A 22,205-nucleotide genomic window follows, 5' to 3' on the forward strand; every position below is an offset into this window, starting at 1 on the left:
TATTAGGACTTTGTCTCAATAATTTAAAAAAATGAACATAGTAATTGATTTTTGATAGGCATATGGTAAAACTCAAGTAATGATTCCTTTATCCCTGATATTCATTTTTCTCTCTCAGTCCTTACATCAGCAAAATACTCCATCCCAGGAAACCTGGTTTTATTTGTTCTGTGGCTTGCCACTCTAGCCTTTCACTTATAGGAAGGAGAAAAAAATGACTTAAATTTCTGCTGATGAGTTTGAGCATCAAGCAACTCATGAATTCAAAGGTACATCCTGAAGAAAGAAGGGCATACAACTTATTTCTATTTCTAGGATCCACTCATTACTAGATCTCCAGAAGAATCATCCCACTTGTGGCATGTGAAATCCTGATTTTGCTCAGTATCACTTTATAATTGTTCTATGAAGGACCCCAGAGTCTCCAAGAGTCTGTCATATAGATCCAGTTTCTCCATCTTCACTGAATCCAGAAAATATTCCTATTTTTATACACTAATTTTCCTCTTTCTTCTCTTTCCGTGGAGAAAGAATTCTCTGCATGAGGGCACAATGTCTAGCACAAAACTATCCAGAACTTCCTAAGAACTGATCCTTATTTCTTGAATAAAGAGACAGATACAGTTCCTGTTGGTATATTAGCCATCTTCACAAAACTTGGTGTTTTCGTTTGCCTTTCGCCCACAGAGCTTTAGAATGGCTTGACCTTTTTTGAAAAGAATGATGACCATGGATTTTCTGATCTTGTTGATTAAATTACTGTTATATTCACCTGGCATTAGAGAGATTTTTTTGCAGCTAATTTTATATAATGACTTGAAGTAGTCATTTTGTTCAATGATTGACTTCTCTTAGTGGAATCCAATACTGTTAATCCCCTGGATGCTCCTATTAAGAGTTGGTGGAAAATCATGAGGGTGGAACCCTTGTCTTTCTAAAACGTGCTCAGTAGCATTGATCAGTAGCCAGGCGTTCAGAAGCTTCATGAAATCTTCTTCTTCTTCTTCCTTTTTTTTTTTTTCTGTTTGCAGATTTTATTCTTCACCGTACAGTATTGCAACCAACCGCATGATTCCACAGACATCTATCACGCCATTCATTGCTGCTTCCCCTGTCTCCACATACCAGGTATGTCTGATTCACCTGCACCTCAGGAGAGATCTTCCTTACCAGTAATTCACTATGTAGAGGCAAAAAGGGCACATTTAGAATTAATCGAAAAAAAAATGTCCTCATATACTATAGTCTCCTCTTAGTGTGATAATGCTCAAGTTATGAATTAGTCTATACTTTCTAGGGCCTGTTTGCATCAATTCACTGAATAATAAAATCCAACATGCTTTTCATTCTTCCTGCTGAGTTTTTATGATTATGCAACTTGCCAGCCACTGTTAGTACAGCTCTCTTACCACTGGGGAATTATTTTATTTGTTGTCTGTTATTTTGGTTGTTCATGTTCCCTATTGTGTCTTTCCGAAAAGCACATTTCTAGCAATCCCTTCACTTATTCTAGAATATTTCACCATTGTCATCTCATTTTGTCACAGCTACACAGATAGAGGTTAAATCATACTTCCCCCACCAAATAAGCAAAATTATCAAAGTGGTAAAAGTGATTCCTGCTCCCTGTTTATATTTCATTCTCAGTTCCAGAGAGATCAAAAGGGATCTCCGTGATTCCACATGTTGGAACACAAGAAAATCTGAGACCCAATGTGTCTTAAACCAAATGTTGCGACCAGTCATTCCAAGTGCACAGGTGGATTGAAATAGTCACACTTTTCCCTGAAAAAAAAATATTCATTATTCCTTTGAGAGATGTGATATTACTCCCTTCTTCTCTTTACCTAGTTATTCTTCAAACAACTCTTCTAATTCTGATTAGAAAATGCCTATAAATGCTATATCTAGGAAGTATTTCTTTTTAAAAAAAAGTTGTGAAAGACAGAACCAGCACGTGCTTCTCTGTGTTTTGCAAATGGTGGGGTTGGACGTTTTACAGTGGGTAAAACTATCATGGTGCTGACTGCTACTAATTCAGTGAAGTTTCACCTTATTGAGCCACTGCATACTTCATTTCAGGATGTCCCAGCTATCAGAGCATCAAACTTAAGACTATGTGCATTTTTCTTTCACTGATTCCCCCTGAAGCAGATCATTTTCACTCTTTTTCTACACTCTTGAAATATACCCATGGGCGAATGGAATGGACTTTTGTTTGAATTCCATTAGGGGGTCCTAGAAAGGCTGATTTCTTAATTGTCTTTCCTTGGGACCCATGAGGCCATATGCAGGTGCTATCCAGTTTTTATTCTTCCTGCAGGCCAGCGTGTGTGTTCGTGCGCGTGTGTTTGTGTGTGCGTGTGTGTGTGTGTGCATGCGCGTGTGCGTGCGCTTTCTTTTTTCTAATCTTGGTCTCTGCTTCAGCCAAGACCACCCACTAAGCCACAGTGTGAGCACTTTGGAGATATGAATAAAAAATGCACAGAAAAGACACTTCACTTGGGAGGGCTCATATGTGAAATTTAACTCTAGTTCTTTTCTTTCAAAAAAAAGAGATTACAGCAATTTCCCATGTTGTTGACTCTTGGCTTTTCCCACTTTTATGTTTTCATAATGTAAAGTGAATTGGCAATTTTGTTGGTGTGAGTGTATTGGAAAACAAAATCTTCATGGTTTCCTATGTGACAGTCAGCTTGTACAGTCTGACTTTCTCATTTGACTGATACATGATACCTTTAAGAAGAGCTGGCTGGCTCAAATGCACATTTCTATTCTCTATACCAATTGCCATGAGAGAGAGAGAAAAAAAAAAGAATTTCCAAACTTGTTTAACTTGGGTTTAGCCCAAAGCACTCCTCACAATTTTCTGGTTTATTTCTTCATTTTTTTAAATACCACTTTTGCTGCTTGGACATTTTTCTAAGATTGGGATCACCTGAGGATTTAAAGTCACAACCAAAGAGAGAAAAAGAGGAGGTCTAGCAGTTAACTCTTGCTTCCTTCATTATTTGCCAGGGTATACCTGGGAACTGACCTGCAAATAGTCTCTGAGGCCTTCTAAGTCTTGAATCTTCAATACCAACCTCAAATATGCTTCAAGATCCAGTCTCGTCCATGTGGACACTAAAAGTGAAGCCAGCCAGTGAAATGGGAAGTTGCTTTATTTCATTGTCTCAGGGACCAAATTACTCAGGTCTAAGAATTCCCTTTTGATCCTTAGTTTTGAGCATTAATTAGCTGTAAAGTCAGATGGAATCCACTTCCTTATGACCTAGTGTGACTCCACTGAACACAAGAACCAGTTCTCTCTGTGATTGCTTTGTGCTAATAAATGCTGTTTGATATAGGTCCAGAGTACTTCATGGATGCCTCATCCGCCATACGTTATGCAACCAACAGTAAGTGTTCTCAGTCACCTGAGGCTCAATATTTCTCTTATCCAAGTGCAAGCTTTTGTAATGCATCGAAGCTTCGGGGTAAAGCTTTTGTTATATTCTATAACTCTTTCAGGCAGCCATATTCTCCAGATAAAAAGCTGTTCCTGAAAATATCTACAAAAGCATGTACAACTGATAGCTAGAGAGACACAGGTAGATAAAGAGGGAAAGAAGAGATAGATAGAAACTTTATTGTAGGAAATAGCAGAAAAGCAGTCAACCTCCCAGCTGATGTCTACTATTTGTTATGAATGAGAAACTTTTGCTTTATACAAGAACTCAGAACTCTGTTAAATCCTTATACCAGAAAAGTCTTCATTTTCCTTCTTCAGATTTCGTCTGATGGGGTTTGGGGTCAGTTTTGAGTATCAAAGCCAAGTGTTGACTTTAAGCAATATATCTGAAATGTGAAGGTAGTTCTGTGCTGATAGATGATGATCTATAGATAGCAAGGTGGGTAGTTTGTTGTTGTTGTTTTATAAAGTTAGCTAGCTATAGGTCTTCTTTTCTTTAGTGGGAAATGTCATCCAAAAAATATTCAAATTATTCTCTGCAGGCTAAATTTCCCATTTTTCTGGCACATTACATCTGTTCTAAAGGAAGAGCATGATATGTGACATTAGAATCTAGGATGGAGGCCAATATTCCTTTTATCTTGTCTCATTTTCAAGATTTTCTAGCTGAGAGAGAGAGAGAGAGAGAGAGAGAGAGAGAGAGAGAGAGAGAGAGAGATGTGTGTTTCAATAACAACACACTCATAAGAGTGTGAGACAGATGAGAGAGCCTGACTGCTCTCTGGTGTACTCCTGGGTAGCTCACATCTATGGCTTTGTGTCCTTTTCTATCACTAGACTTAACAGTGCTTTAGAGAGGATCAAATGAGAATTTCTATGAAAACAATGAAAAAATATGAAATGCTGTGCATTATTATTACCATTATCCTTATCATGGAATATGTTAGTTGTACAAAGGAGTAACACTGCATTTTCACCCTTTTTAAAAGCTAAGTTTAAAGACCATGGAGTTCTCTGCACTCAGAGAACCAGAGAATCTGTTTTTCATATTTGAACTTTGTCCATTTCTTTTTTTTTTTTTTAAAAAAAAGGAACTTATGTTGCTGCTAACATTTCAACAGTTTGTTTTTAATTTAAAGAATACCAATAGGTAGGTTACTACAGCAGAACTTTGGAACATATTTTGTAAATCCCTCTATTTACTATTATTTACACACCTTGGGGGTTTCCTGAGTTCATCTGCTCTGTGTTCTATAAATCATACTAATATGCAGCAAATCCAGGCTTACTCTACTATCCAAATCATGAGGTAAAATTCAACATGTGTTGTCAAACCAACATATAGCATAGCATGGTCTGAGCTAGCATAGGAAAAGCAGAGAGACCTGCCAAGTTCTAAAGAAGAGACTCCAAAAGGAAACAACCACTGTCTAAAGAAATAATGTGCTTATCAGCAGAGCAATAATGCTTACTCAGTCTTCACACCAAGGTTACATACACATCATCTCTTTGTGGCTAAAAAGAATGCAGCTCTGGCAAAATATTTAGATAGTCAAAATATAGAAACTCCTTAGTATTTCTTGAGCCATTAGGAGGAGGATCCAGGAGGGTTATTCAGGTCTTCATTTGAACTGTTACTAAGGACCTCAGCTAAGTTGTTCAGCTACCTCTTTCTCCAACCCAGAATAGCTTCAACCTCATGGTTGCATGTATATTTCTCATGTATCTTCCTCTGGCAATAGGGGAGTGTGTGTGTATGTTTGTGTGTGTGTGTATGTGTGTGTGTTTTACTTTGTCTCCTTGGATTTTGCTTGCTGTGGCTTCTGCTCATTGATATCATGTGTTACGTCCCATAACTACACTGCACATCATGATTGAGCTTAGGCCACTAAACATAAAATGTAATGTCTAACTGAGGCAGATTCCTGGAAAAAGGAATAGTTGGACCACCCACCACATTGTTGTTTTTACCATGGAAAAAAATAACTAAACAGTGTCATGGGAACACAGAGTTTATACTACCAGTCTTTGCCCTGTTAACAGTCTTAGTGGTTGTATGTATTACCCAACTGGCCTTAATTTCATTCTCACAATGAAATTAAGTTAAATCAATCACAATATCATGCTAAAAAATAAAAATAGTTAAGCTTTTTGAAGAAACAAAATAACCTGTATCTTAGAAGAATGAATGAATGAATTGATGATTAATAACATAGATTCTGGGTTACACATATCAGCCTAGGAAACCCTTCTACAGATGGGGATTTCCTTAAACTTTCTGAACTGCACTTTTCTCATTTGTAAGATAGACATAATAACATCTAAATAATTAGGTGTTTTGTTCAATAAATGAAATAAGGTATTAAGTTATATATGTAGATTTCACATTATGTTTTAGATTATCCAATTGTAGAAAAGGAGTGCTGGTATAGAAAAAAAAGTGGAGACTTGGCAAATATCACCTATTTCTACCACATTCACAGTGGGTTTTTTAATAAGATTTATTTATTTAATGTGGTGCTGAGGATTGAACCCAGTGCCTCACACCTACTAGGCAAGCATTCTACCACTTAGCCACAACCCCAGCTTACCAATGTTTTCTTTTTTTTTTTTTTAACTCACTTTGCTAATGAGTTTGGTGAGGATAAACTTTCTGGCTATAAATAAGTCCAATTGTTTAGATCGGTACTTATTTCATTTACTTACCAAACCATTCAACACCTTGTACTTAAAGTAAAGGCCCATTGGGTACCTTCTTTATCAGTAACTGGAATCTGCTTGAAAAATAAATTCAAAATGTCAATATCCATGTCTTAATATGTTGCCCATAAATTCACTGCAGTTGCAACTTTCCTCTCCTATCACATCTCTCTTCCTCATTTGAAGAAAATCTCCTGTTTGACCTCTCACTGTGGAGGCATCTTCTTCCCAGCTTACTCACAGACTCTGGAGAGGAAGCCAGATGCATTGATCACCGGGACCAGAAGCCCTTCAGATTCCTTTTCAGAGTCGACTAAAGGGGCCCTATGGTCTCAATCAGGGTTGTATCTGAAAAGAATCAGTCTTTCAGCAAAGTATTACAGTACAGCACAGTGCCCTTGGTCTTTTTTCTATGGTAGATGAATGGTTAAGCTGGAGGAGTATTGTGTTGTTGAGAGAGAAGTAAATTGATGTCAAGAAGGGAATAGAACAAGAAGAAGATGAGGAACAAAAAACATAAGCATATAGTTTGCTCAATTTTTCCATTCCAGCTGGCTTCTCTGGAGATTTAATTTTCAAAGTAGTGTGCAGAGTGGTTTTTTTTTGGGGGGTTGTTTTTTTTTTTTTTTTTTTGCAGATTTAGAAAAAGGCTCTTGGAAAAGGGAATCTCCTCTCATGGGTTATAGCCATTCCGGTATTTGTGCAAGAAAACAGATCACAGTTTTTGGACTCTGGGATCTTATTGAATGAAGCAAGCCCATTTCTGTTTGCACTTTATTGTTGATCATTTGAACAGAATCTAAGGACAGAGGGCTGCCTCCTAAATTATGAATTCACTTTTTGCTGTGAGCAAGTAAATATACTGACTCTGTCAATGCAATTTGGTTACTTGTATTTGTATGATTATACTCTACTCCAAACTGTACCATCACACCAACAGAATATTAATAATTAATTGGATTACACCAAGTATCTACTTTACAGAACAGTATGTTATAGTAGGATGGCATGTCCATAAGTGGTTGAAATTCCCACTACATTGGATATTTTGTTAAATTTGTGCTTCTGACATGGAGAAAAAAAATAATACTTCCCAAGAGAAAAGTTCAGTCCCATTCTCTTAAATTCTATTTAGGCTCATTTGAATCATAAATATGCTATTTTTCATATGGTTAGCCCTATTTCATCTCAGGGAGAAAGTTCATCTTTCATTTTTACTTAATTACAAAATGGTTATCTAATTACAGTAATGTAAGGAACTTAAGATGCCTTCATTGAATCATTAGAAGATTTGTCACCATGCATAGTTCAATTGTCGTTTTTCTGATTAATAAAACCTAGGTTTACAGCTAAAGAACAAATATAAACTTTCTTTCTACAACAAGGCTTTATAAGAGAGCCAGAATACTTGATTTGATTATTCTTTACCTCCACATAGGTGAAGCCTAAGCTGTAGTTTGTCCTCTAAATTTCCAAGTGTGTTTTCTGAAAAAGCATATCACCAAATTTGACAATATACCAAATACTACAGAATATTATAACTGTTCAAAAAACAAGGTTTTGAGATATTTCTCTTTTACTGTAATACCTGAGCCAGACAAAAATGATAACCCTCATGTTTTCATTACCAAAGTACCAGAGCAAAATAGTTTTGTTCTCTGAGTTAACTTAGCTAAACAAATACATATATTAATATAAAATATTTTTCAACTTAACAACATCAAGAAACAGCTTCCCTAACCCATAAATATTATTTCTGTCAGGAAAGAATTCAAGTGAGTGAGACCCAAACTTAGGAGCCATATTTTCTTTCCATTGTTGCCTCCTTTTAGATGTACTTCTGGGGTGAAGTAAATATGAACAAAACAATTTTGTAGCAAGTCTCTGAGACACCTTAACTACTTTACAGAGCTGACTTTGCTTTGTTAAATGTAAATCCAAAGTTCTATAGTAGTTTTTCAAAAATATTAGTTGACTTTATTTTTAAAAAATCTGTAAACAGTGGCATTCAAGGCCCACTATTTAAGTGCACAGAAGTTTAAAAGACAGAAAACTAGAAATCCTTTACTCATCATTTCTATTCTGCAGAAATGAACATTGTTAACAAATTCATGTTACCATCCAATTTATGCATATAACAGTATATATGCATATTCATGTAAATGTATTATAAACATATATTTGAGATTGGAAATATTGTATTACAATTTGCTTTATTTTTCTCCAATAGGATTATTTTAATTTGTTTTGTAGCTATAACAAAATACCTGCAGGTAGATATTTTATAAAGAAAAGAAATTTACTTTGGCTTACAGTTTGGGGAGCTGAAATTCCAAGATGAGGCAGTCATATCTCTCTGGCCCCAGGTGAGGGTCTTCTGTCTGCTTAAGAAAGCATGCAAGAGAGGGATCACATCATGAAAGAGAACGCAAAACATCAAGGAGACTCCAGCCTCACTCTTTTATATTGACCCACTATCCTGGGAAATAAATGGCTCCTGCAAAACTCTACCCACTGCATGCAACTAGCATTAATCCATTTGTGAGGTAGATCATAACCCAATTCTCTCCCATTATTAGGCCCCACCTCTTAAAGGTCCCACTACCTTTCAGTAGTCTTACAGTATGGTTTAAGCTTCCAAAACACAAAACTTTGCGGGGGATAAACCACATCAAAACATAGCAAGAATATTTGGGATATCATTACATACAAGACACATACAGTTCTATATCAGCCTTTTAAAAAAATTCATAATATATCATAAATGCACTAAAAGCTATTTAACTGATTTCCCATGCATAGTTCCTTAAGTTGCTTTTTTTACTACTTGCTTAGAAACTCAAGATTCTAATATTGAGTCCTAGTAAGAAAATATCTGAAGGAAAAGTTGCTAGCATAAAAGGTGCACATGTTTTAAAATTTGTCATACATCATTGTCAAATTATATTTTAATAACCGATTTTCTTTCCTTGGGGCCTCCATTAACATAAGTTGATTTCAAGTTTTAAATATTTGTTAGAATGTGTCTTATTGAATGTGTCTTACTGATGTTTTACTTTTATTTCTTTGAGTCCTGGAGGAGTTGAGTTGCTTTTCATGTGTTTATGGATCTATTGTATTTTCTTTTTCTCTGACCTCCAATTTCATTCACCTTACTCATTTTTCTCTTAGGACCTTGATCTTATTTATAAAATATTATAATCAGTATATCAACACTTGCTTTAGCTTAGATATTTTCTCAATTAATTTGAATTTTAATTGTATGGGTTTTTATATGTAAAAGGTTGGTATTTATGTATTCAGATTTATCTTTAATTTATTTATGTTCCCTTGGCCCAGTCATTCTCTTTAGAGTAAGAGTCAGCAAACATTTTCTATAAACAGCCAAATAGTAAATATTTTTAATTTAGTGTGCCATATGGACTCTGTCACACCTACTCAGTTTTGTGGTTGTAGTGTGAACAACACATAAATGAATGGTGTAACAGTTCTAATAAAACTTTATTTATAGAAACAGATGAGGGCCACATTTGGCTTTCAGGCCCTTTGGTCAACCACTGCTATAGAGCATAGGGATTCTGTTTGAAAGACTCTAATGACTGTAAAATTTAAATTATTGTATGTTCCATAATGCGTTTATAGTACTTTGGAATTTTATTTTGTAGTATTTGATGAGATAATGATCCAGGTCTTTTTTTCTTAAATGTATAACCAATTGTCATAAAAAAATTCTACCAAATAAGCCATCTATATTTTCTCTACTGATATAAAAATTTATGCCAATATTTATCACAGAGTAAATCTCTGTTCATGTTTGGGACTATTTCTGAACTCTATTCTGTTTCTTACTGGCTTTTTTGTTTCTACAATTGCTCTATTTAATTACTGTAAACTTACAACATCTCATACACTGATTGAACTTATCCTTAATAATGTTTTCACCCCCTGCTCTCAAGAACTTCTCTAGAAAATTGACATTTTTGTATGAGTTTTAGTAGCATGTTACCAAACTAGAAAAATTTACTGAAATTCAGATTGGTATTGTGTTGCATATTATATATTGACTTGTAAGACAAGAGACAATTGGAAAAAAATTCTAATATTATAGAAAAAGATTTTTCCAAATGTTTTTGCATTTACTTTAGAATTCTGTTATGATTTCTGAGCCATTCAAAGAGCATTTAAGTTTCTTCCTTATATGTCCAATGTACTTCTTAAATGTGTGTTTTCTTTGACATATTAAAATTTTTGTTACTGTAATAGTTCTGAAATTTGTATTCTATTTTCTCATTGGTCACTATGGTATATAGAAAAATAATTTACTCTTATATGCCAATTTTCTTTGTAAAATATCCTTTAATTATTCAAAGCATTGTTGAAATTTAGAATATATACCTAAGTGAAAACAGGAATAGATAAACACCAATTCCCTCTTAAGAGAGATTATTCCAATTAGGATATAATATTACATATGTCCAGATACTCATCTGTATTTGTATCTACATCTACTTATCTACCAACATCTAAGTACACACACAAACACTAGTAAATATCACACATATGTATATCTTTTATCAAAATGAGATCACACAGTACAAACATTTTTAAAACAATTAGCTAATAATCTCCATTTTCCCACATGAAGAAATTTTTTGTCCTTTTATCAAATTTTCTCAACTCATCCAAAATTACCTTTACAGTTGCTTTACACAAATCAAAAAGCAATCAATGACTACATATTACATTTAGTTATTGTACTTTAAGATTCTCTTAATTTAGTGTAGTCTCCCCTTCCCCCAGTGTACCTCATTAGCTGTCCTAGAGAATATCCACCTTTGGGAAATGTTTGGTTGATCATTCATGATGCTATTTAGCCTGTTCTTCCATCCCATAATATGAAATAATTTTCATAATAGCTATCTTTCTAAATTCTCTTATTTTTTCCATAATGTACGTCAATGATTGATAGAGTTTCATAGCTATCCTAAATAATATATTTTCCACCTCATTTTTAATATTTATACTTTATAATTTATTTTCTGTAAAAATATCATTGGAGTATATAATTTTATTTAATCCTTATCATAATGGAAATGCTGCTAGGAAATACTTGTCTTCTTTAATTAGATATTGCATTTAATCAAAAGTCTTTCAAAAAAAACTATTATAAGTCAGTTTTCCTTTGACCAATTTAATTTTATTAATATATCAGTATTAATTGGATTATAATTATTATTTTTTAAGATGGAGCCTCTCTAACATGAACACCATTTGTCCATGTTGTGTACTTCTTAAAGACATATTTCTAATTATTCTCATTAATATTTTATTTATTATTTTGGCATCAGTGTTTATTAGTGAAATTATCAAGTGATAGTCTCTTTTAGGTGTACTATTTTAGTCAGTTTTGAATATGAGAATTACAAAAACTTCACAAAAATCATTTGGACTCTTTTTTCCCTAAATTCTGAAATAATTTTAAATAGTATTGGAAGTATCTAATATTGAAGTTTTCAAGAAATTCACATACAAAAAATCCATTTTTGCTTTTGCGAATAGATGTACTTACTCCACCAAACTCAGTTTTAATTAACTTATGGTTTCTGTCAGACATGTTCACAGTAGACTAAAACACATAATCTGTTTGTGGATTTGTGAGTATCAAGTAGGAACTTTACAGACTCCATCAGATTGTTGCATAGTTGATGATTTAGTTGCTAAATGCTCAAAGCAACTGAATTGCAAAATGCCATGATCTTAACCAAATTTGTATTATTAGATCCTTCGTAATTAGTTGTTGATCTTTTGGACCGTATGGATTTTAAGTATAGCACAAAGTAAAAATAATTTGTGGGCAACTGTTTTGAAAGAAATTGCTAGTTTTAGGTCAATGGTTTGTCATTTTTAAGAATATATGGAGTTTTCATTTTGTTTCCTAATGATCTTTATTGTGTTAAAATGAGAGGAATGTTTTCCTTATATTTTCACTTTATTCAGACTTCCTTTTCTTGAGCCGTTAGCTATACTAGTCATTGACTCTTCATCTTATGAAACTAGGATACTGGGATTCAATTTAAAACTTTTTTTTTTAATTCTTGAGCTTCAGATATGCATATACTATGCTTTTTGTATTGGAAATGGGAGAAGAGAAATAAAAAATAATCTTTTTTCGGATGTGCAATTTAATTGTAGAGAAATATTTTATATGCTTAAAATGATTTGATTAAAAATGGACAGATGAAAATGTATCACAGGTTTAGCAATTATATAACATTGAAAATGAGGGAGCAACTTTGAACAGTTAAGGACAAGGAAAAACAAAGATATACACATGACCTTTAAGAGGGCATTTTAGTTGAAAAAAAAGATTTGTCCCCATACATAAAGTATGGGGAGGGATCTCAAATTATTTCAGGGCAGAGAGGCAAATAATCTTTAGTAAGTGAAATTTCTGTTATGGAATAAGAAAAGATTAGGTTGGAAAGGTAACTTTTGGTTTATTAAAGGACAACTTTCATTTAGTCAGCTCTGACCAACTTTCCTACATATTTTGATTAGCTTGAAAAATCCCAATGCTGTTGTCTAGAATTTAGGTTTATTTGTAAATATAAAACAGAAAAAGTAAATTATGTCACTTATGTGTGTGAAAGTCATAATTTCCAATGGAGAAATAGATAACTCAATCATAATGGGAAAATGCTTTATAAAAATGCCTTATGTAAAGACTCTGAACATAAAGTAATTTTATGCCTTTAAAAATAGTTTTGTGGATAACATTCATTATCCAAATAGATCTTCCAAAAGCTTCTGAGTGTGCACGTTTCCTGCTAAGGACCCTGCCTTCTACCCAGGAGTATCTATCTAGAAGTTGTAGTGATACCAGAATCTTTTGAAATTGAAAAATAACTTTTTATACTCCTAAAATTTTTCTCAGATATAGAGGTTGCCATCTGCCAAGTACCAGATACCAACACAGCTCCAGAGTACACAGCAATACATCTATAAGCCTCTGTCTCTGTAATTTTTTCACACAAGCAATTAACACTGATTGAAAACTTTCAATTTCAATACTATAGAAATGTTATATGTATTTGTGTGTGTGTGTACATGTACACATTTGTGCATGCGTGTGTATGTTTGCGTGTGTGTATATGCCTTTTCTCCATGTGCTTTAATGTTATTTTACTATACATCATAAAAAAGAAAGAATAAGCTCAAACTGTAATGTATTACTTTTTAAAACATCAGACACACCATTGTGAACAGGAGACTGACAGCTGCTAAGAGATGGAATTCCAATCATACACGACCTCCAATGAGTCCTTGGACAGTACTTCCAATGTCTTCATCACTTCATCAGTAAACCAGAATATCACTACCTTGCCAGTTCCTTCCAGAAGACATTGGCATTACTTCCTTAATAGCCACTTAGCATATTAAATATAATTAAATAGAAACATAATGCTAAGTATTCAATCTATTAAAGCTCTGTTTCCTAAAGAAAGCAAACATACAGCCAAAAGAATGTCCAGGTCAGACTCTCTAGAAAACAGCAAGTTACCAGGGCAACAAAATCATATAGAGAAAGGGTAAATCATTTATTTTACAAATGTTGCCAGGGCAACAAAAACTACTAATGAAATCACTGAAGGTCTGAGGAGGAGGGGACAGAGAGTCTGTACAGAACCATTTGCTCTTTCCTAGCACTTTGGAAGAAAATGTCTTCACATATCTAAGTCTTTACCAGTTATGTGAAGTATTTGAGAATTCATTAAACATGCAGTCAAAAATGGGTTTAAATATTAACAGTATCCCTAAATATTAAAATGCATTATTCTCTATTTCTTGCCTCTCAGAATGTCATTGGGAAACTTTGTTTTTCTTTGAAAATTGATCTTGAAGAGCTTAGTTATTTCTACTTCAGGACTACATCTGCAATTCAGGATCATGGTTAATGGTCTTGAATAGCTTGGGTTTTGTAGGTCAACCAATTAGGAGGTATAGGAGAGGGAGGTGGAGAAGAGAGAGATAAGAAAAAACTATTTTAAAAGTTTGCTAAAAAACAACTTAGGAAAAGTTCTCATATTCATGGTGTAGATTCTAGCTGCTTTTTATTTGCAGATTTGATTATACTAGAGACACTGTGTATTTATTTCCCCATTTCTCCTCTAACCACTTTTCTGAGAAGTCTGGCAAGGGTCTAGGAGACCTTGTATGCTCATTTTAACATTCAAGAATTTAGTATGTGCATTGCTTATGCCCTTACTGGCCATATGTGAACATTTTGGGCAAACACTGTAGCAAATGAAAATTATTTTTCTTCATTCTGTTTCGTATTGTCTCTTTTCCTTCCTAAAAATCTGAAAAATTGATAGATCCATTTGTTAGGACTAAGCTATAACTCTTTTTCCTTGCCATGTAGGTAAACACTCTATTTGGGGTGAATAAAAGAATGAATTTAAAAAATAAATTTGTACATGTAGTATCAGAACAACTTTAATATCTACTACTTTAGGACCTGATTTTCCAAGGACACCCTCCTACCACTTTTGGGTACCAATATGGAACTGAATAAAAAAGAGATATCCACTCTATTCAGAACCAAGAGTAGCAAGGGCTTACATCTGTCTCATCTACTCTTAAAAAATGCACCGAGGCTACTTACAAGAAAAGACCTGTTCAAAAGGTTAAACCAAGAAAAATGGAACAAAAAATCATAGCAGAGAAAATATATTTCTTAAAACTTAGATTGTGCATAGTTACTACAATGGGACATCTACATTTCATCTTGAATTTTCTAAGATTAAGGCCAAAACAGTTTAAATAAATAAAATTGGTCCTATTGTTTTATTCTCTGATTTAAAAAAAAAAAAAGTATCAGATGGCCCAGAGAGGATTTTTTTTTCCCTGCTGTTATATTCTAGAAAAAAAAAGTATGTGTTGAATAATGTTGTCTCTCTGTCTTAAAACTGCACTTATGTAGACAGAGAGAAGCATATACTTATGCATCTAAGTAGTTATTCTTCAGGCACATAGTTTTCCATGGCTTCATTTGATGTAAAAATGTCACTGAAAGCTGGGTCCTTGTGGGCTGCCATGCCAATCCAATAGGAGGACATGGTTTTGGGGAAAAAAAAAAAAAAAGGAAAAAGAAGTTTTATTGCTTTGCTAACAAAGGAGCAACACCGGGACTCCAGTCCAAGTGGCTATGATTCCCCCCATCAAGGAAAACAGAGGGCTTTTAAAGAAGCTATTCAAAGGCTGCATTCCAGATGTGCCCTGACTGGGGGTCCCAGGTGCTCCCTGAGGGTGTGTTGAAATTGGCTTGTTAATTCGGGAGATCCTCACTTCCTAGTTCTTCTGGAGACATCTCCTTCCTGTACAGAACAGCTAATTCAATAATCTTGTTCCCTGCCCCCAGGTTAGGGAAGAGCTGAGAGAGAAGAGGAAAAGAAAAACTTGTCCCTTGTAAAATATGCCGCAAGGGCTATATTCAAAAGGTCAAGTGGACCACTGTTACAAGAATGTGTGTAATAATCCCTGTTTGTTAACATGGGACTTCTTTAGTGTTTTACTTCCTTAGTCATAACCAAGATTTTATTAAAATTATACCACCTGAGACGTAGTATGATCCAGGTAAAGGCTGATACCTCCTCATGTAAGGGACAGTAAGATTATAACCAAAAGCTCAGCCCTTTCTCCAATGCCAATCAATGTCAATTTAATAATGAGGACAGGGATTTGAGAAAAAGGAAAAAGTAGGTTTATTGCTGTGCTAGAAAAGGAGAAACACAGGGGACTTCTGTCCCAAAGGCTGTGACTCTCCAGATCAGGAGGGACAGGAGGGTTTTAAAGGAACTTCAAGGGTTACATTCCAGGTATGCTCTGGTAGGGGTCCCAGGGTACCCAAGTGGTGGTTAGGATTCACTTGTTAATTTAGGAGACATTCGCTTCCCAGATCCTCATCAGGCATCTCCTTCCTATAGTGGGTGTGTTCAAGAGCAGTTAACTAGGGGGAAAAAAGACAACACTGTCTCCTTAATCCTGTTAAGGAGAGCAAGAGGGGAGAAAAGAGAAAAAAGATCTTCTTACTTATATTTTGTATAATGATGACCATCACATTCCCCCATCCTTGTTATTCCCCTCCCCACTTCCTTTCCCTCCCACCCCTCTTCCCTATCTTGAAATAATCTTCCTCCCATGTTCTCCCTCCCTACCCCACTTGGAGTCTCTTCCCTTATATCAGAGAAAACATTGACATTTGTTTTTGGGGGATTGGCTAACTTCACTTAGCATAATCTTCTCTAATGCCATCCATTTACCTGCAAATGCCATGATTTTGTTCTTTTTTAGTGCTGTTGGTGTCAACATACCTTATATACAAACAGAGATATGAAAAATTGTGGAATATATGTGTATTAGGAGTTGTAATACAAAAAAAAGAGTACATGTATAATGGCATAATTTGGTGTGAACATACTTTATATACAGAGTTAAGAAAACTTGTGCTATAAATGGGTAATAATGAGTGTAATACATTCCACTATTGTCATGTATGTAAAAAATAAATAAATAAAACAGAAAAAAAAATTAAAAATAACAATAAGCCTTACAGCAATGAGGGCTATATTTAGAAGGCAAAGGGACCACTGTTACAAAAGGACGCAAGAATTATCCTCAAGCAGCATCTTCACAGCCTTCATAAGGATTTGAACACATTCTTGAGATCTTGCAGCACTGTGCCTTCAAGTGCTCAAAAGGCAAGTTTTGCCTAAAACATTGATGGCCAGCAGGAAACCAATCAGCCACCATCACTTATTGGCTCAAGAAGTGCTTATAGCTCTCAGTAGCCCTAGAAGCTGACATTCTTGCTGAGGCGACTTGGGTATAAAATGCACTCCTTGGTAGCAAACTGAACCAAAAGGATAGAATTATTTAGTATGGAACATGAGAAAATTTGAGTCTCTGCATAAATTGATGGCTTGGTCTTGGCTGTAGTTGATACCATCAAGTGATTTCATCTTATCGTACATACTCAAGGTTCAGCTAACTCTGAAGCTGCACTTGAGAACTGACCCTATCAGCAACAGAGACAAGAAAACCAAACTTCCTGCAAACCTTGTAAGAAGACATGGAAATAACCAGTTGGCAGCATGCTGTTTATGTGTATTTTTTTTTTTTTTAATTAAAGCTGGGCACGGTGGCTCACGCCTGTAATTCTAGAGGCTCTGGAGGCTGAGACAGGAGGATAGAGAGTTCAAAGCTAGCCTCAGCAACAGTGAGGTGCTAAGCAACTCAGTAAGACCCTGTCTCTAAATAAAATACAAAACAGGGCTGGGGATTTGGCTCAGTGTCCCTGAGTTCAATCCCAGTACTAAGGGGAAAAAAAAAATGAAGGTGCAGCTTGTTCTTTCCAAAATCATACATAGGTATGAATCTACTGCACAAAGTAGAAGAGAAATGCTAAAAATAAGCTGAGAAAACCAGAAGCAAATGATCAGAAAGAAGGTCTCTCCTTATCTACCTTAAAAAGAACCTTGTGCTCTCAGCTTTTCAATTCTCATTTAGCACAAAGGAAATCAGCCTCATTATCAGCTTGGGCTCTGAATAACAATATTTAAACTTCCATTCACAAGAGAGACCCTTTATCAGAGAGATAAACTTAAAGGTTTTTTAATCAATACACATTAGAACCATTTCTGCATAACAATGCTGCATATTAAAAATCAGTTCTTACTTTCCAATAAAGCCTTTTGTCTCCTCAGTCTTGTATATCTAAGTATTTTCAATCAATACCAAAAGATCGTTATGATGCCCCCCCGTTTGTATTACATGTTACATGATAAAATTCTTAGATTCTAGTATCATACTAAAAAATGATCTGACTTTTCGAGATGCATATATGCACTTTATTTTAAAGGGTACTTTATAATATATATGATATGAACAGCTGGGTTGATACATGCATGCATGGGTGGGTGTAAACTATGTACAGATATGTTACTGTCCACATATGCTGATTTTCATAATAGGTATTATTTAATAAAACACTGATTTATATTTATAACGCAAATGTGTTTATATGAGGATATCCAAAATTGCATTTGTATGATACACACACACACACACACACACACACACACACACACACACAAAGAAAACAAACCATGAAACAGTGAAGAAGTTTGTGGTATAAATTAGGATGAGAATAAAAAGAATAAAAGGTATAGAGGTGAAACTAAAGAACTAAGGAAGGGGATGTGGAGTATGTATGCATGGAGTGCTTAAAATGAACTCTAGCAGATTTTAGCCTAGTAGGTTAATGTTCTTAAAATGAATCAGAGTGTGTAAGAGAAGGAATAAATTCAAGATCAGGGACATGGAATTCCTTTCGGGCATGCTGAATTTGTAAGACCAGATAAAGACTTTCAATATATAACTTTAAATTGAGGTTTGGCACTTGAAAGTGGCAATAACAGACTTGAGAGTCATTCATTCCTATTAGAGAGAACAGATGGGATTTCTAGCAATCCATTTTCTTTCATTAATAATTGCCATGCTTTAGCTATAGGATACATTTTAGACTTAGAAATACGAATTCATATGATGACATTATATGAAGTGTACTTGTCTTACGTGTACTAAATCAAGAGTGTTCATGTCCCTTCAAGAAAGATTCTTTAGCAGCTTAATTTTGTTTTTTTCATAACTATAATTTTAATGCTAACTACGTGTTATATTACACATGCCTTTTTAAATGAACCAAATGTATATGCACCTTACAGTTTTGATCCAAGTGAGAAATTAGAAAATAGAGACATTTCAAATTAGCAGAAGTCTTAAAGATCATTATTCAGCCTCTACTGAAGTATAGGATTTGCTCTAAAGGCTTTGAGAGTTGTCCTATATGTTCGAGAAAAACTTTCATTCCAATCCTGCAGGAAGGTTCAGGCAGACTTTTTGGGTTGGGTTTTGCTAAATTGGTTTTCCTCTATAGCTACCAACCTAGAGAGGGAAAGCAACAACAATGGAAAGGCCCAGCAGCAACCCCCTGCCTGGTACAAACCAAAGAAGCAATTAGCTCCTTTATCAAGTCCACAGTTCTGCTGCTTGCAAAACAGATTGCCTCTTTTTCATGATCCTAAACAGTTTTTCTCCTTCCTGTACAGACAAGCATAGACTATTTCTGGCTTTTCTGGATAATCCCATCTTTGGGTCTTAGAATGTTAAACTGTATTTTCCTCTAATGTTATGGTTGATGCGAGTAATAAGATCTACTTTTCCTGAGCATAGGAGTAATGAGCTCCTATGACTCACTAATTCCAGTGTTTCAAAGAGCCAACTTCAAAAAATTATATACAAGGAATATGAGAGCTAAATTATTGAAGAACATCATGTTTTCCTGTGTTTTTTTTTTTTCCGTGCCCTGAGTATTTTATAGATGGAATTCTTTTCCCTCATCCCATTTGACATTTTTAAAAAGCAGAAGTTTAAGGTAAGTTTCTTAAGAACCCTAACAGTATGTCTACATCTCTAGGCAAGTGTTTACAAATTGGATTATGGTTCAAGATTTAACTTTCCTTCATGACCTTTTCCTAACAGTGAGGTTCAGTCTGAAATTGTCAAGAGTGTGGATTCATTGACAGGAACAAAGGGGCCTTTTAGTGAAATATTACCTGTAACACAAATGGATTAAACATTTCAAATACAGACCTTTCATCTGTACCATCTCATTAGTGACACCTGAACCAGTATTAATTTTTTTTCTTTTTATTTTATTTACTTTTATAATTTTAACAAAGAAAAAAAATAAGATTCTTAATTATGCACTTTGAACAAATTTCCAAGGTATAACCATATACGTTCAGACTTTCTTTTTTAAATGGACTAGAATGAGTTCCCAGTGTTTCTTTCCAATCATTCAACAAGGCACCCCTGTTAATTATCATCACCCTTGTTTATGAAGTTATATGGACAGTTCTGTGCAAATCAGAATGGACCAGTCATTTGATCTTGTCCCTTTCTATCATGCATGGCCAGGGATATGATGAGAGAAACTCTGGGTGACACAGCTTCTTTTTTACAACTGTCCTAAAAAATGAAATTAATTGTTATAGCGTTGATTTCCTAGTGCAGTCAAGATTATGCAAGAAAGAAAGTCTATTTATTTTTACCTCTATCCTTGCACAGGTAGTCTATTCTTTCCTTCCCCCTCTCTGCATTTACTTTTAGTCATATACAGATTAAATTTGTTAGACAATTACAAAATTGTACCATACTTCTGTTTAAGGTATATCTTCTCTTCCTGAATTTGTTAAGTGAGCAATTTCAAGTGATATCCACCAGATAACATGTACTACGTTTTTGGTTTTTTTTTTCCATTTTGAATTGCTAAACTCCCTCAGAATTCTGGAATTTGAACCTATTTGAAAGCAGTTTGTTAATCCTTATATGCTTTTTAGAAAATGTATTCATTGATCGCTTAGGAAAAGCATATCTTTGTCCTAAAGTAGCCTGTTAATGATCATATAAATCTCATCAAAATTATGAGAGGAGTAGCAGGGGTTGTGGCTCCGTGGTAGAGCACGTGCCACATGTGAGGTACTGGGTTTGATCCTCAGCACCACATAAAAATAAATAGATAAAATAAAGGTATTCTGTTCATTTACAATTTGAGAGGACACTGCAAGTGTAAGTGGATTAGAAACATGGGGGTTTCAAATGAAAAATATATGTTCATTTGAAAGATTCCTTAGAGGAAAGAAAATGTGTTTTAAATTTTATTAATCTCAAGGTATTTAAGAATCCTCCAAGGGATGGCTTAAGAGCTGAAAATTATAACTATTGTGTGATTAAATGACTCCTGGAATATTTTTAGTAGAATCAGTAAAATATATATTGCATGAAATCTTAAAAGAATAAAAAAGTGCATTTTTTCTAATTTTTCTTTCTTTAATTCTAAAGGTTTTAGATTGCTTTTAAGTCAGTAAACTTGTTAGAAAAATGAAGCCAGAGTATTCATTCATACATTTCTTCATTTATTTGACACTTCCTATGTGTCTGCTATGGGCCCAGCAATGTTCTAAGAACTTGGAATAGAAAACAGAATTAAACAAAGTCTGGGTACACTGGCTCATGTCTGTAATCCCAATAACTCAGGAGGCTGAGGCAAGAGGATCCCAAGTTCAAATCCAGCCTATGCAACTTACCAAGAACTTCCGTAAATTAGTATGTCCCTGCCTCAAAAATAAATAAATAAATAAATAAAATTTAAGAAGACTGGCGATGTAGCTTACTGGTAAAGCATCGTAGGGTTCAATCTCTAGTATATCCCCTCAAAATAAAACCGAATAAAAATAAAAGTTTCTTTCTAATGGAACTTATGTACAAGCAAGGAAAAAAATGGTTAATAAGAAAATAAAGATATACTAACTAATAACATCAAATATTTGAAGTCAGATTTTGGTACAATGTCAACCAGGTATAATTTGTTTTTAGGAACTTCAGCCATATAGTCAATATTTTTTCCTCTGGTTGGGGATGTCCTTCCTTGAAGACACTTGGATATTCCACATATCTTTTGCTTTTTTATTTAAACAATATTTATACATAACCTGCTATGTGCCTGATATTTTTAACATAAGCAGGGATGTAGTAGACAGTAAATCAGGTATAATTTCTATCCTTATGAAATTTCCAGTATATTGGGAAAGAAAGAGAGAAGTCAAATTAGTCTATCAATAAACATGAAATTAAACTAGTCATAAATTCTATTGAAGAAAGATACATGGGACTCTGAGATAATTAGCAGGCTCTGACATAGAATGAGTGTGGAGGTGTATGTGTGTGTGTGTGTGTGTGCGTGCGCTCGCATGCCTGCCTGTGTATATGCACACCTGGATTTGGGGGAGCCCAGAGAGGAACCAGAGGAAATAAAAAATAGCCTTCCATTCCACCTCAAATTATAGAGCAAGTGCTTCTTTTAAAAGGCCTTCTGGTGATTAGTATCTTGGTTGAAAATAGGTTAATGGACTGGCTTATGTGCAATTTT

At 34.6% G+C, this 22,205-nt stretch overlaps 1 protein-coding gene across 20 annotated transcripts in view; it reads left to right on the plus strand.

Moving 5' to 3' along the window:
• Window positions 1–22,205, plus strand: part of Rbms3 (RNA binding motif single stranded interacting protein 3) — a 1,055,032-nt gene that overhangs the window by 946,184 nt on the left and 86,643 nt on the right. For 16 of the 20 annotated variants that reach the window (XM_071619646.1, XM_071619615.1, XM_071619630.1 and 13 more), the window contains 2 exons: window positions 1,032–1,128; window positions 3,351–3,401. In XM_071619646.1, coding sequence (XP_071475747.1) covers window positions 1,032–1,128; window positions 3,351–3,401 — 148 coding nt within the window. Of the gene's footprint in view, window positions 1–1,031; window positions 1,129–3,018; window positions 3,079–3,350; window positions 3,402–22,205 lie in introns of those variants that run through there. The other 4 variants (XM_071619639.1, XM_027932412.2, XM_027932411.2 and 1 more) reach the window with 2 other exon arrangements.

The sequence above is a fragment of the Marmota flaviventris genome, chromosome 1, assembly GCF_047511675.1.
Source record: "Marmota flaviventris isolate mMarFla1 chromosome 1, mMarFla1.hap1, whole genome shotgun sequence".
Taxonomy (NCBI): Eukaryota; Metazoa; Chordata; class Mammalia; order Rodentia; family Sciuridae; genus Marmota; species Marmota flaviventris.